Source organism: Talpa occidentalis, unplaced genomic scaffold, assembly GCF_014898055.3.
Source record: "Talpa occidentalis isolate TD23 unplaced genomic scaffold, MPIMG_talOcc4v2.1 talOcc4.14, whole genome shotgun sequence".
Taxonomy (NCBI): domain Eukaryota; kingdom Metazoa; phylum Chordata; class Mammalia; order Eulipotyphla; family Talpidae; genus Talpa; species Talpa occidentalis.
The window spans coordinates 10,534,953-10,549,573 of NW_023601433.1; the positions used below are offsets into that span (position 1 = coordinate 10,534,953).

At 51.0% G+C, this 14,621-nt stretch overlaps 1 protein-coding gene across 2 annotated transcripts in view; it reads right to left on the reverse strand.

Moving 5' to 3' along the window:
• Positions 1-1,294: 1,294 nt before the first annotated feature.
• IGF1R (insulin like growth factor 1 receptor) overlaps positions 1,295-14,621 on the reverse strand; it is a 270,309-nt gene continuing 256,982 nt past the window's right edge. For both annotated transcript variants that reach the window (XM_054694759.1, XM_054694758.1), the window contains exon 21: positions 1,295-8,755. In XM_054694759.1, the coding sequence (XP_054550734.1) occupies positions 8,374-8,755 (382 nt within the window). In that variant the 3' untranslated portion in view covers positions 1,295-8,373. The remainder of the gene's footprint in view (positions 8,756-14,621) is intronic.

Sequence of the window (14,621 nt, forward strand, 5' to 3'; positions counted from 1 at the left end):
GTGGCCGGGCATTCCCTGTCCATACACATTGGCTTCTTAGTTATGAATGACTGTGGCAGTTTGGAGTCAGTTTGCAAACTCACGGCTCACAGACTGAGCCCTGGGTAGGTCACGTAAGAGCTATGAGGTTTCATGTGTGTCTGGATGTTTGCTCGGGTGTGCAACAGAGCCACAAAAATTCTTTGCAGAATTGTGGTGAAGATCTGGTGAGATAGTGGATGGCTGTGTCCATTGTGGCGTGAGGATGGCGGGCATCTACACATCTGACTGACATGGCCAGACCCGAGGGTAAGAGCAGTCTCTGGAGTCGTCCTGCTGGGTGTGTGGTGTCAGGAAGCGGAGGTGGGGGGGTGGGGGAGTGGGGAACAGTTCTGACATTTCTTAAGTCCCTCAGAAGGTGCTTCTCCTTTGGGCTGCAGGCACATGCAGAAGCAACCGCTCCCCACTCCTGTGTCCACCTCACTCACACCCCTGATGTCCCTCCACGCCTCAGAAACGTGCTGCCTTCAGTCCTGGTGATCCAGAGATGGGCCTGCAAGCCTGGCACTAGGTGATGAACAAAGACCCCAGAACTTTATATCCTTCTTTTATCCTTCCTTTGTCTTTGTCCAAATATCCGGGAGATCCTACAGGTCTTAAGGAAGCATGGCCTTTAATTGACTGCGATTGTCTATAGCCAGTCCTTTATCCACGGGCCTGGTTTTGTTCCTGAAGTGTGATTTTCTATGAATTTCCCATCCAAGTTCAGTGAAGTCACCAGCTTGCCCTTCCGATGTGCCTAGGCATCTCTGCTCTGATTCTAGAACATTCATATTTACATACCATACCTGTGTCCTGTGGCAAAGATAACGAGGCCTGGGTTGAACCCCCCGGGAGGTAGGAGATCACTGGCTTGGCCAGCTAAATTTTCCAGCTCCTCCAGCTAGCCCTGTCCTGTGTGCGCTGACCTGGTGCTCACATGGTACCAAGCAGGACACGGAGACATGAAGAGAGTATGTGCTCTGCCCCAGTCACCCTGAGCAAGTCTGGCTTTTGCTAGAAGGTAGAGGAAAAGTCTACACAAATCAGTCATAAATGAAATAGATTTCTGTATTTTGGGCAAATTTTCTTCTAGCTGATTTAATGGAGTGAGAAACTGAATAGTTTCCCCATCTTCAGTAGCAATTTGCAGGCTGAGAAGGTTCAGCTGTCAGAAAGCAAAGTCTTCATGCAGAAGACCTCCCAGCTCCCAGTGTGAACACAGGAGCCTCCCGTGACTCGGCTTCCCTGCCCTGAGGCGTGGTGAATCTTCCAGAAAGGGAGGAAGCAAAGCCAGAGACCAAAAATGCATACAGAATTCTTTTATTTAACTTAAACCATGTAGTACTTTAACTACTAGAAAAAAGCAGAGTAAGAGAAACTAAAGTTGCCTTAGCTTCAGCCATTCAAAATAGACAAAGTTTCTTCTTTTTTTTTCATAATGTAAAGAATCCAGAGTATATCGCAATAACAGGAATAAATTCTTACAACAGAATATACAAAAACATTTTGAAATTTTTTTCATCTACTGATTTTTTTTTATATAAACAGAGGAAATTTTTTTTTTAGGAATAATTTATACACAGTCATTTTATGTAACAAATTGGCCTTGTTATTACATTTTTTGTTTTTTTTTTCTTTTTTTAAAAAACTTTTTAAACAAGAAAACTCAGAAAAATGCATTATTTGCGATGCATTCATTCCATCGCGCCTTCTGGTTTGATTTTTTTTTTTTTTTTTTTTTTTTTTTTTGTGTGTCCCAGAGGTAGACAGACTCTGGCAAACCTCTCACCTCAACCTCACTGGCTTAGAAAGCAGACAGGTGTTTTTTGCCAAGCATCTATTCCACCTGTGGATGTGTCTATGCAACGCCTAACATCCGAATGAAAAAGTTGAAAACAAAATTGTTTCTGGACCTCTCTCCTATGCTAGTGCAAAACATCCAGCTGTTTCCAACGAGGGGGGTTCTGTGAGCTGTGTAGACATGGCCAAAAATCCACTGGGAGCTAGAGGAAACGGAATCAAACTTAGAACAAAGGTTGGTGTGTGTAGTTTGTATTAAAAGAATTTGTTTTGGGTTGGGGAAATGAATCTTCGGTGTTCTGCCTTAAATAAAGATAAACAGGGTCTTCCCTTGTTATAACAAGGCGTGAATCATGGTGAGGCCCCTAAGCACACGGCCCACAAGCACCAGCATTTCCATTTTCTGTATGGTAAGTCTGTACGCTGCGATCGCTGAAACACGAGTCGTACAATCAAGTCTTTCCACCTCTGGGGATTGCACACCAGTGATAACAACCCAACCGACCGAGCCAGATGCCGGAGAGTGCCACCTGCCCCCCGTGGCTGCCACACCTCTGCTGTTTCTGTGGCCAATGAGGTTCTTTCAGTCCGTTAAAGTAGCTACACTCCAAAGGGAAATGACCAGTAAAAGATGATCCCCTTCCCAACCAGAGGGTTCTGGAAGACCAAGATACTGAAGATACAGAACTACTTCTTAAATCATCATTCCTTTGTTATAAACTAGGGCACAAAGCAAGGGATGGGGGGGCGGGAGAGAGGGTGAACCACAACTTGGGTTGGGGGAAAATCCTTTTCTTTTTTTTGGCATATTGTAAAGCTAGCTAGTAAACAGGTGTCCTAAAAAAAATGGATCACAAACACACATTTGCACACACAGAGAAAAAAAGTGTCTTTAAATTATTTTCGGCAATTATAAACTACAAACATTTTATAAAATTATTCTATGTTCTTACAAAAATGCAATGAAACATTTAATTAGTTCTTGTAAACCAGATCTTCGTCAACTGACTACCCGTAATCTACTGGACTGAACAGCCCTATTGAGAACGCTAATGAGTGACTAATCAAAACAATGTTTACGCACACAAACGTGGACATACAGATGAGTGATCATTATGTTCCTACATAAACAAAATAAAAGGAAACCCTAAAGTCATGCCCCAGAACTGACAACTGACGGGTGGATTGCAGTTCACGGTCTTGAAGTTGGACTTAACTCCGCAATAAGTTTCCAAAATAGGATGTTAGGTTTATTTGTTGAAACCAAATGCCCATGGATGACAGTTGAGCCTTGATGTGGTCTGATTACCTTCAGAAACCATCAAGTTCAAAACGTGGCCCACACTTCTTCCAAGCCCTGTACCCTTCTGCTCACCTTCTTCTCTTGGTGCCATGTCCTGACCCCACACGCCATGAGTTCCTACGCCTGGTCCTTCCACCATCAAGGAGCGTTCATCTGTTTTTTCTCTAAATGACCAACTAGTCATCTACGCTGGAGGCCACCAAGTATGAAACCCTCTGGCCTGCCCAAGGTCTGTATCTTCAGCATCTCTGGCAACAGAGGTTCAATCTAAACATCCTCTCTTGAAGTTTTCCTTTGTACCACCGACTACTTCAGAGTGGAGTAAGAAAGTTTGACCTTCATCACTGGTTGTTAAGGAGCGGATCTCTGGTCCAGATCTCCCAATGCTGCTTAGCCCAGGAAATGAAAAGACAGCTGACAAACACGGAAGTAACATGGAAAGAACAAACCCCAAATCTTAAATGCATGACTGGGATGGCTGGGGTGGGCCAAGGCATGCCAGGGAGTGGTACTGTCGACTGCAGGGCGCCCGGGTGTTGGAAAGGAGTTGCTCTGACGCCGTCTGGCCACCCTGGGAGGGGACCCGGCAGTGACAGCTGAGGACCTGGACTGACATCCTAGCCTTGTCACTGGTCTGAGCTCAGTGTGATGGATTTCACATACAGCCACCTGCCACAGAGGTGGGCTGTTGAGAAAGAGGCTTTGGTGGAACAGACTGGCCTAGCCTTTGGCATCCTACTTGGCTCGTAAATCTGTGACTGCAATCAGAACACACCACTTCAGGCCAAGCGTTCTGCCAGTGGGTAGAGTTCCACAGTAGCCACTTGTCGATTTTACTAAGTCACTTTTCCTACCATTGAAATGTTGTTCCGAGTCATAAGAAACAAGATGAAGAGGGGGGTCAGTCGTGGCCGCGAACACGGTCTTCTAGCTTTCAAGGAGGAAGCGCCCCCCGACTGTGTCAAACGGCAGGATATCCCATTGGGGAGACCTGGGGTGGTCCGGGTCTCACTCAACAATGACTGAAGTGCAACAACGTCTCCAGAAAACACCAGCTCCTGCTGCTTTGGGAAGGGCGGTGTGTGCTAATATAATGCTCAGTCGGTTCAATGATGTGCCTCAAGTGGTTCATGTCACATCACGCAATATGAGCTGCTGTCAGAGAAGGTTGCATGGAAAATGCCACAACTCAGCTTGACTAAATTATTTGGAGCATACAAAAGAGAAAAATCAAGAAGAGGTGGGGAGATCAGCATAAAATTAGGCTAGAACTGTGGATAGATGATGCCTGGGTAGAATCAAGGTGGGTGGTTTGGTCCAGTAACATGACTGCACCATCACGGGAGCAAAAACTGCTCATTTACCTAAGTGTGTCTGAAGCATTTGTTATGATGGGCACTACACTGTTAGTGTTTTCTTTCTATTTAAAGAAAAACCACCTACATAAAACAAAAACAACACCAACAACTCGGACAGTTTCAACAAAACCCTATGACCGGCTGAATGATCTGTAGAAATCCAGTTGTGGAAACCGGTAGGTATGTGCAAAAGAGAGGAGAGGCCACTATTCCAGGGGGTCACTGACAGTGTGGAAGAAGAAAACCCTGATCAAACAATAGTTCTCAATGACTGTGAGTTCCCAGGGGGGCTAGGGAAGAGGGTGATGTTCTTGCAGGAGGGAAAACGCTCCTAAGCATAACTGCAGTGTTGGAGCTACAAAGGAGCCATCCACACGGTGGGAAAAACACCCACCCAGGTAGGATGATCAGTGCCTAACAGAGCAGCTGCTGGAATGGGGGAAGGCGCAGTGCCCCCTGTGAGCAGCAGGATGCCTGGGGTGGGGTGGGGGGAGGCAGTCCCCGAGGGGGCCATGGCACCCCGGGAGGCAACTCAGCACCCACCACTGGCCCCTTCCAGCATGAAGGTTTGCATTACCCTTGTTTTCCCCTGGGGAAGAAGCGGGTAAGGGCAGAAAAATTCTGGAGAGGGAGAAGAGAACTGTTCTCCATACATTCTCTCTGGGATTGGCATAACCTCTGCCTGTGGTCTGAGCTGTCCATGTGTGAACACGGCCGCACCCTTGGGCTGGAACAGAGCAGCAGCTGCACATCCCTGCCTGGCACAGGTCCAGGCTAGGGCGAGATTCTAACAGACTGCCTGCCCCCCACCCTGGGCCTGTCTGTCCTCAAAATCTGGGGAACAACTGCTCTTCCAGTGATGGAATCTGGTTGTCATTCAATCTGCACGGAGTAGTTTGTTTCAAAGACAACCAGCCTGGGGCAGCCAAGTGGGTCCCGGCTGCCAGCTCTGAGCTCTGCTGGCCTCACAGAAGAGAGTGTGTCAGGGGTAGAGGATGGGAAATGAGAAGGTGCCCAGAGGGTTGGAATCCCGATACCTCACAACCTCTCAGGAAACCAAGTTAGGAGAAGAACAGGAGCGACACAGAGAGACATCTTGGGGAAAGGCTAGGTGTTTAAAATAATTAGAGGCGAGTCAGTGTTGCTTCGACCCCGGAATACAGCCTGGCCTCTCCCTGCGTCACCTGGAGTGTGTGGCCTGTGATGTGGATGAGGTTACCAGTATCAACGGCATATTGTCAGGTGCTGAGAATTGTGAGATGTATTCTTTTTTATATATACACATATAAAAAATAAGAGTGAGGTAGATAAATGTTTGAAAAAAAAAAAAAAAACCAAAAACTGTCCTGTCTTACACACACACACACATACACACACACACACACACACACACACACACACCTTTCCTCAGTATTAAAATTCATAATGGGGCTTCTCTACAGTGATTGAAACTGGTATCACAAAATAAATTAAAAAAAATCTCCTACATATATCTTCTTAATTAACTTTTTTCTTTCTCTATTTTTTTAAGGGGGGAAAAAAAACCTATGGGACAAAAGCTCCAGAAATCTGTGGGGAAAAGCACTATAAACTGTTTAGTCTCCAGTCACAACAAGCAATCATCATACTTCAACTTTGCTCTTACTCAAAATTTGAACATTTCCATCCCAGAAGCAACTCTTGTGCTCTCATCACTCCGGTGAGAAGTGCTAAAAACTCAACAAGCAGGACCCCCTGAGGCCTGGGGTTCTGGCTATGGAAAATGGTGCCAGCTCCAGGGCTCCGGCCCCCTGGGGGCGAGCCACTGCGGCTGCACCAGCAGTGGGCTTGCCGCCACCCCGGGAGGTGGCCTCTGCACCCCACTCCCTGCCAGTGCCGGGAGGGCCCTGGGGGTTCTCCGGTCAGAAGGACGAGTCGGTGGGCCTGCAGGGGCGTGGCAGCAGGCCGCAGGGGGCCGCTGGAACCATGCTCTGCTGCACCCTGGGACTCAGCAGCTGTTTTTCATGGGATGGAAGGATGAAATATTCATTTAAAAAAAAAAAAAGCAATCCAAATGCCTAGTGTCTGCAGTGAAAACTGCTGTTGTACCCAAGAATTAAAAAAATAGATCTATGTGTGTTACGACCAAAACAAAGGCAGAGCGAGAGAAGGTAACTATCAACACCGGACAAGGATGTGCGAAATATTGAACCTTTTTTTCTGACCTGAGTTTGTATCATGTCTTGCGCTGTAACAGACTCAACTGCTGTGTGAGAGCAGGCTGAGGAAAGCAGGGTGCATGGCACCCCAGGATGGCCCTCAAGGGGGGCTGGGGCCACGCTGTCTCTCCATCTCCTGCCCTCACCAGCCTGGTGCCCACAGAGCCTAGGGGTTAGAACAGAATGGACGGAGCTGGGGGTGCGGGGAAGGTGGGGGGGGGGCAAGATGTGTTTATAAAAAGGCATCAAACAGTTCATGGCAAATTATGTTCTAGAAGTCTCGATGACTGGGAAAAGAGGAAGAAAGTCACACACTCTAGTACAAAGCATAAGAAGTTTCTTGGAGTGAGCGGAAAGGGAAGAAGGGTAGACCTGAAGGTTTTCATAGATTAAATCCACAAAGATAAAGAACAAAAAAAAATAGCAGCTTTTTTTTTTCTGTACAGACGTATAGATGAATATCTGAACCGTAAAAAAGTTATAAAAGTGACATTAAAGACGATGTGTATGCAAAGGTTTCATGGTCTAACATAGAACTGTGAGACCCATGAAGAAGTCCTAGGAACAGAGAAAATGCCAACGAAGCTTAGAATGCTTGAATCCATTTACTGCTTTTCTTCTCCTGGTTGTGGTGTTGGAATTTCTTTCCTTGCAAACCTGCATGAACGGTTGGGCTGAGTCCCTGGAAACCCCTTCCCTTCTGTGTCCTTGGAGGCCGGGTCGGGGAGCTGGGGTGGGGACAGGAGACTGGCACACGGACGACCTTCACACACAGCCTGTCTTCCAGGCCCTCAGAGGGGCCTGTTCTCTCCAGAATTCCTGGGGGCTGGAAGGTGGGGGTGGGGGGTGAGGAAGTGGGGCAGGAAGCCGGTTCAGCTCCTCCTCATCTTCTCTGAGAGCAGGTCCTGTGCCGCCCAGGTCCCCCCCATCAGAACCTCGTCCCAAGCAACTAGACCTGTGTGAGCTTGAGACTCGGAAAACACGCCGGGCATCGGCGGCCTGGCCTTAGCGGAGTGCCCGAAGCCCTGCCTGCCCCCAGGCCTCTGGGGATGGGAAAATCAGGGCAGGGAGTGAAGAGAAAGTTCAGGGTTTTGGCAGAATTTGGCAGCGTTAACATGGTGACAACCTCGGATGAATGATGGCCCTTTTGAAATTCTGTATGTCCCTAAAAAGGCTAAAGATACAGGTAAAAAAATTCTGTCCCAATGGGTTTTTTTATAAAGACCTACGGTGACAGGCAGGTGTGTGTGTGGAGGGGGGAGGCGCGGGCGGTGTGGGGCCACAGGGAGGGACTGCCATCGCCTTGAGCTGATAAAAAGGGCGTCCCAGCTGGGTTGGTGGCAAATGTTTTTCCATTATGAAGCAGAGAGAGAAAGTGAAAGGAGAGAGAGAGAGAGAGAGACTTGATTTCTCAAGTGTCGAGTTGCTATTAAGTGTTGTCATTAAGATTCTTAAAGGCCCATGTCAGTTAAGGGTTTGGGTAGAGAAATAAAAAGCTGCTTGCATATTGAAAAAAGGAACATCCCAAATGTGTTTACTGCAGAGAAGCCGTCTTCCGTGGGCAGCCATGGCAGTTCTGAAGATCCACTGAGGTACAGGAGGCTGTGGATAGATTGGTAAGACTCTCTCCCCCACCCCCCCACCGCCGAGCGTGCACACCCGTTACTGTTTGCACGGGGCCGGGGTCCCAGGATCAGCAGGTCGAAGACTGGGGCAGAGGCAGGGCCCTCTCGTTCTTGCGGCCCCCGTTCATGTGGGCGTAAGGCTGCCTCTCGTCGAAGCTGGCTCGCAGGACCAGCACGCCAGGGCCCGGGCCGTTCTCGGCCTTGTGTCCTGAGTGTCTGTCAGGCAGCGGCAGCGAGGAAGAGGAGGCGGAGGGGTCCAGGGGGACGCTCTCCATGTTCTCCGGCTCCAGGTCCAGCTCCTCGGGCTCGGGCGGCTTGTTCTCCTCGCTGTAGTAGAAGGAGACCTCCCGGAAGCCCGGCTCCATCTCATCTTTGATGCTGCTAATGATCTCCAGGAAGGAAGGCCTCATCTTGGGGTTGTACTGCCAGCACATGCGCATCAGTTCAAACCTGAGGTGAAGACAGACCGGGATGGGCCCAACCTGCCAGGGCGGACGAGTCTGGGCTTTCCCCACCTCCCTGTCGCAGTCAGGCTGCAGAGGCCAGCCCCGCTCCTGCCTCCCCAAGTCTCTGGCTTTCCCTCTTGGAGCATCCCCCCACTTACCTGTCTTATCTCCCATCACTACACCTGGAAACTAGGGCCCCCTGGTCCAAGCCCCCAACTCCCACACCCCGAGAAGGACGGATGCAGGTTCACACAGAGTCCATCACGACAGGTATGATTTACAGCAATGGCGCTAAGACAGAAAAGCATCTCCTGCGGCCACCGATTCAACATTACTTCCAGAATTAGAATGTTCCAGAATTAGAATACCGGAAATCTCCACTTTCTCACTGACGAGGGTAAGTGGGAGCAGAGATTTCCCAACGGTCATCTCTCTTTCAGCTCCACCTGTGCTCTGCCTAAGCTTCCTCCTGGCAGCAGGCACCTGGCAGAGAACCCAGGGGCTGCAAGGAAGTCTCTGTCCAGCATGGGGTCCGGGCTACTCTGGACTGAACCAGAGTCTTGCTGGAGATCTGAAGTGGTAGCCCAACAGGCTGGCGAGAGGGGCCCTGCACAGTGAGGGCAGGCAGAGGACACAGGAAAGCCGGGGTGGGGTCTCCCCAGCTGAGCCCGATGGGACTTGGGCTGCAAAGCTCTGTGGAACCCTTAGGTCATTGGGTGACTGGGGGTCCTCCTGGCAGTGGGACTGGGCCTCACTGGAGAGCGGGAGGGAGGTGACGGGGGCAGGTACTGCCCAGCCCAGAAGAGGCCAGGCTGGGACAGAAGGCAGCATGCTGTGGGAGGAGGGGTGCTTCTCATAAACACAGAATGCAGAGCCCCAGCAGAAGGCGGGTGGGGAGCCGAGCAAATGTCCACAGAGCTGGCCACAGAGGAAAGAGGAAGTCGTGGTATCCAGAAAGGTCGGCTTGTGGCCCTTTTCCACACAAAGGGTTATCCCTGCCCTATCTAGGAAGCTCTGAGCACCCCACACTGGTTTCCCGACTGGCCACTTGACTGACAGACCACCTGTTGACACTTGGCCCTCGGGAAAGTTCCCCATGGAGGAGACCCAGGGGCACAGAAATCTGCAGACTGTTCCTCTGCCTGCTGGGTCAGTCAGCTTGAAAGACACAGCTGGGTGGGACAGTGGACGCGGTGGTGACCCCGAGGGATGGTGGGAACGGCCTGGGTTGCTGCTGTAAATCAAGTTCCCTGGCACAGTGCCAGCCTGCTTATTTACAGAGTGCCTGTGGCTGCTTCCCACAGACAAGTCCACAACTTGTGCTGAGGGGTTACAACCTAGACCGCTTGGCTTAAAAGCCCCAAATATTTATTGTGTGGCCCTTGACAGAAAACGTTTGCCTGCCCTCTCCCAACGGAAAAAGATCTGGACCTGGAGGGTGAAGATGGCACACAGGCCAGTGCAGGCCGCCTGCGCACCGGGGTTAGGACACACGAGCTTGTATGACAACTGCTCAGGGGAGCAGGTGTTATTTCAGAACCCCCACCGTGCAGGTGGGGATGTGGAAGGACCAGAGCATGAAATCATTTGTTCCAAGGTCCCCAAACTAGAGAAGGTAGAGCTGGGAGGGTGTTCTGGGCGCCCTGAACGCCCCTTTCCTCAGAAAAAATTCTCTTTCCACCTAAAGAGAATTAGGTCATTGGGCCTAAAAGGACACACACACACACACACACATACATGCACACACACGGGCTAGGAGGGTAAAAACTGCAGCCCTCCTGGGGCAGAAGGCATCAGCCTGCCTTCTTGTATTCCCGTCACTTCTTAGAAAAAGGACCCCCCCCCCCCAGAAAATAAAAACAAGTGAAAGGCTATAAACACAGGCACCCCTCTGAGGCTGGGCTGTGACCTCCCCTCTGGCTGGCTCAGCCGTGAACGGCCGGCCACCGGGCCAAGCTCACGTGGTGCCCTGGCTCCCGGCCACGCCCGGGGCCTAGGAGATGCCACCGGAGGGAGCGATGCCAGTGACATCAGCACAAACAGGCCATGTGATGCTCTTTTAAACCATCCCAGACACTCAGCCCTTCCAGGGCTGCCCATAAAAGGAAGTCTTTTTTACTCTGTGGGATTTGAGACCTTGTTTACACTATCTCTCCACAGGAAAACTTTCCAGTAGACTCTGGAAGGACGTATGAGCTGATAAAACTCCCCTTTCAAAAAAGCCCATTTTTCACAACTAGATGACTCTGGTCAGCTGGAGTGAGCGGCCCTTTTCGGAAGGTCCCCCATGGCGGTGGGGCTAGGGGGCTGCACACAGCCCTTGGCCGGGGGCAGGAACAAGACCACACAGAGCTGCTGCCCTGCTGGGGAATGGCGTAAGAGACCTGTGTGACCCCAGGAGACTGGGCAATGGCAGGGGTGTCAGAGAACTGTACCCCCTCCCCACGGGGCGCCCCCTATCACTCCCACCCCCCAGCCCCATGATGTGAAGTTGGGATCACAGCTAAGATGAGCACAGCCATGCAGTGTCCGAGTCTGAGCCCAGCCCCACTCCGAGCAGTGGTTGACCCTGACAACAGAGCCTGGATTCCAGAAAGGACCTAGAGGGCTGGGTGTGCCGCTGCCCTGCTCTTCCCTGCAGCCCTGAGTCGCCAGGAGCAACAGTAGGACAGGAGGCCACTCTTGCCCCTCACCCTATCAGTCCTTGGGGCAGGGAGGATAAGGCAGGGCCTGGGTACCACGGAAAGGCCGTCTCCAGGGATGCTGGGCAGTAGCGGCTGTTGCTGCCTCTTTGGAAGTCACTCAAGCTGTAAATCCCCACACACCAGCCCAGGATTCCCAGTAACATGGGAGCTTCATCAGCAACAGGAAATACCCTGTGAAAGCCGCTGCTGGGTTTCTGCACGCTCTTCTATGAGCTGATGAGTCTCTGGGCTAGCAGGTTGTGGCTCTTTCCTGAATATGGCATCCTGACGCCTTCCCTGGCAAGGGGCTGGACGTGGAGCTGTGCAAGTTTCAGCCACAGAGGTTTATGGCTCAGTGTACACCTCTGCCCCACTGCCTTAGAATCCAGTCCTAGTCACCAGACTTCTGAAAGCTTCTGAAGCACCTCTCATAGCCCTGCCTGGGGGCATCAGCGGTCAGCACGGACCAGAGGGGCTCACAGACATTTGTGGTGCCAGAATGGAGAGCTGCGTGTAAGAGGAGGTTAAGGACAGGCTTTGTCATCAACTTAAAATACACCTTTACCAGGAGACCACAAGCCGCATCTGATCTCACGCCACTTGCTAAATTAATTCAAATCGAGTCGGGGCATTGAGACGCACAGGCCTGGACACCAGGGAGACATTCCTCTAAACGCCTGAGCATACTGGGGGGCTATGGGTGGGCATTAGTGGCTCTTTCTGGAGTAGCCGGCTTCAAAGGCTTGCAGGGGTCAACAGACAGCCAAAGCGTCTTCCTGGTGCTCAGTTGGCGCTACCAGCAGCCACGGTGCCACCTTGGCCCCCACGATCCGACAGGTGCCTGATCAGACCTTGGGAAGCACAGGACTGAAGTGGCTTCTCTCCCATGTGGAGGCCTGGCAAGGCTGTCGGGCAGCTCTCAAGGGTAGGGTAACTTTCCTCTCCTCTGCGAAAAATGGGCCATTCTTTAATTTCTTGTAACTAAAGCACCCCTTTCCCAGAACACTTCGCCCTCACCAAAGCTCATCAATGAATTCAGAAGGACAACACAGACACTCCCTTTGCAAGCAACTAGCCTCCTTTCTTTCTGGTCTTTTCATCAGGGGGAGAAAAATTCGCCAGGGGGGTTCTGGATGGCCAAGCAGAAATGCCTCCTGGATTAAACATTTAATATCCGCGAGTGACCACTCCTTGTGAGTTTCCTTGTCACCCTATGCTGGGAACAGGAAGTACCCGGCCTTTCCCATGGCGGGGGGCTACTTCCCAGGCATATTCAATTAATACTAAAACACAGTCACCTGGATCAGGCCCGCGAGTTTCTCCAAGACCAGCCGTACCCGAGTCAGAGAAAGCACAAAAACAATCCTCTTCTCCCACCGCCCCAAAACCACATAAACAAAACCACCACCTGCTTTCTCAGACTGTTTCTAAGTTTGCTCAAGCACCGCCAACTCCAGCATTAGCCTCTTTGCTGGCATTGCACAATTTTATGCTAATTTGGTCGTGGCCATCACTCCTCAAACTTTAGTACTTCGGTTCTGGCTCTGGGGAAGATTTTCCCTACAATGGGCTGGTAGCAACGCAGCGGCCAGGTGATGCAAGAGGAGCACAGCAGCCGGCAGGAACTGGCCTGGAGGGGTACGCAGGCCAGCCCCCCGCAGCTCCCTGGGTTCTGCTCCATGTGGACGGGAAACCCAAATGTGGGAGCTGTGGAGTGAGTCTTCTGAGATGAGGCCAGGACACAGCGGTGTCGGCTCTGCTCTGGGCTATTTATCCCCAGGGAGGTCAACCTGCTACGGCCATGGGGCCAAACCTGGCTTCTGTCCGACTGGGTGAGGCCGATCATCCCAAGATGGTTTTATATTTGTGAACGGTTGGGGAAAGAAATCAAATGGCATTTTGTGACATGTACCTTATGTGCAATTCAAATTTCTGCCCCCCCCTCCAAAAAATACTTTCTTGGTGCAGAGATGAGCTCGTGGATATGGCACCTGTGACTATATTTTGTCCTGTGACCGTACAGGTGTTGCAATGGCGGTCACAGGGTTCCCACAGAGCTGATGGCATTTACTACCTGGCCTTTTAGAGGTTGCTGAGTATGCCACAAGGACAGGGGAGCAGCGTCATGGAGAAACTAAGGCATCACATGATGCTCAGCCTGGACGCAGAGCCCAGCCCTGATCAGGCCTTCGGATGAGCCCAGCTGCCAGCCTCAGAGAGACTCTGAACCAGAGCGGTGCAGTGAGGCAGCTCTCATCCCGGCCCTTCAGGAACTGCATGAGGTGATAAATGCTTGCTGTTTTCAACAGTTAGGTTTGAGATAAAAATAAACTGCAAGCAAAAACCCTACTACAGGTGGGGAAGGGAGAAATTTCATGACGGGCAGGAAAATGCACTCAGTAATCTTTTCATTCTTTTTCACCTTTGGATCCTGGGGTCTGAAGAGGTTGTACTGGCCAAGTTTTTCAATGAGGGACCCAGGAAATCCAGAGCCCTCCTGTCCACTGCTCTGCCCCTTGAGAAGTAGAACTGTCTGTCACTGGGGGCCCTGCCATATACCCCAAAGTCCAGGGGACACACAGGTTTCCTGGTCTAGACCATCCTCGGTGGATCGGCCAGCACTCCCACCCCATAAAGTTGATGAAAGGAGGCTGCCTTCCCCAGGTGGCCTCTGGCCCTCTTCTTACATCCTTGCAAGCTGTCTACGGCATAGAGCAGGCTCTGGCAGGACAAACGTTCAGAAGGAGCAGCTAAAGAGGCCAAGCTGTCACCTCCTCATGGCCTTCCGGAGTCAGTCATGGTAGGGACACTCAAAGTGCCTCAGAAAAAACCAGAGCTTTGGTTTGATGTTAGGACAAAGTTTCCCACTTCCCCATCTGATTCTAAGACGGTCCCCAAGACAACTTCCCTGGTGGAAGCCCCTCACTGGAGTGTGAGTGGGGCTTGTGAAAATGATAGGATTTCACCTCTTTCATTAGGGTTCTAATCAGTTGACTCTGAGTTCATCAAAAGGGAGATTATCCTGGGTGACTGACTTCATTAGGTCAAAGAGATGGGGGACCTTGCTGCCCTTCAATAAGCAAGCTCCCTGCAGGGAGGGGCCTGGGGCAACAGGTGGTAAGAACAGGGAGTCTCTGTGCCACAGCCATGGGCTGAGTCCTCAATGACCTGCAAGGGCCTGAAGAG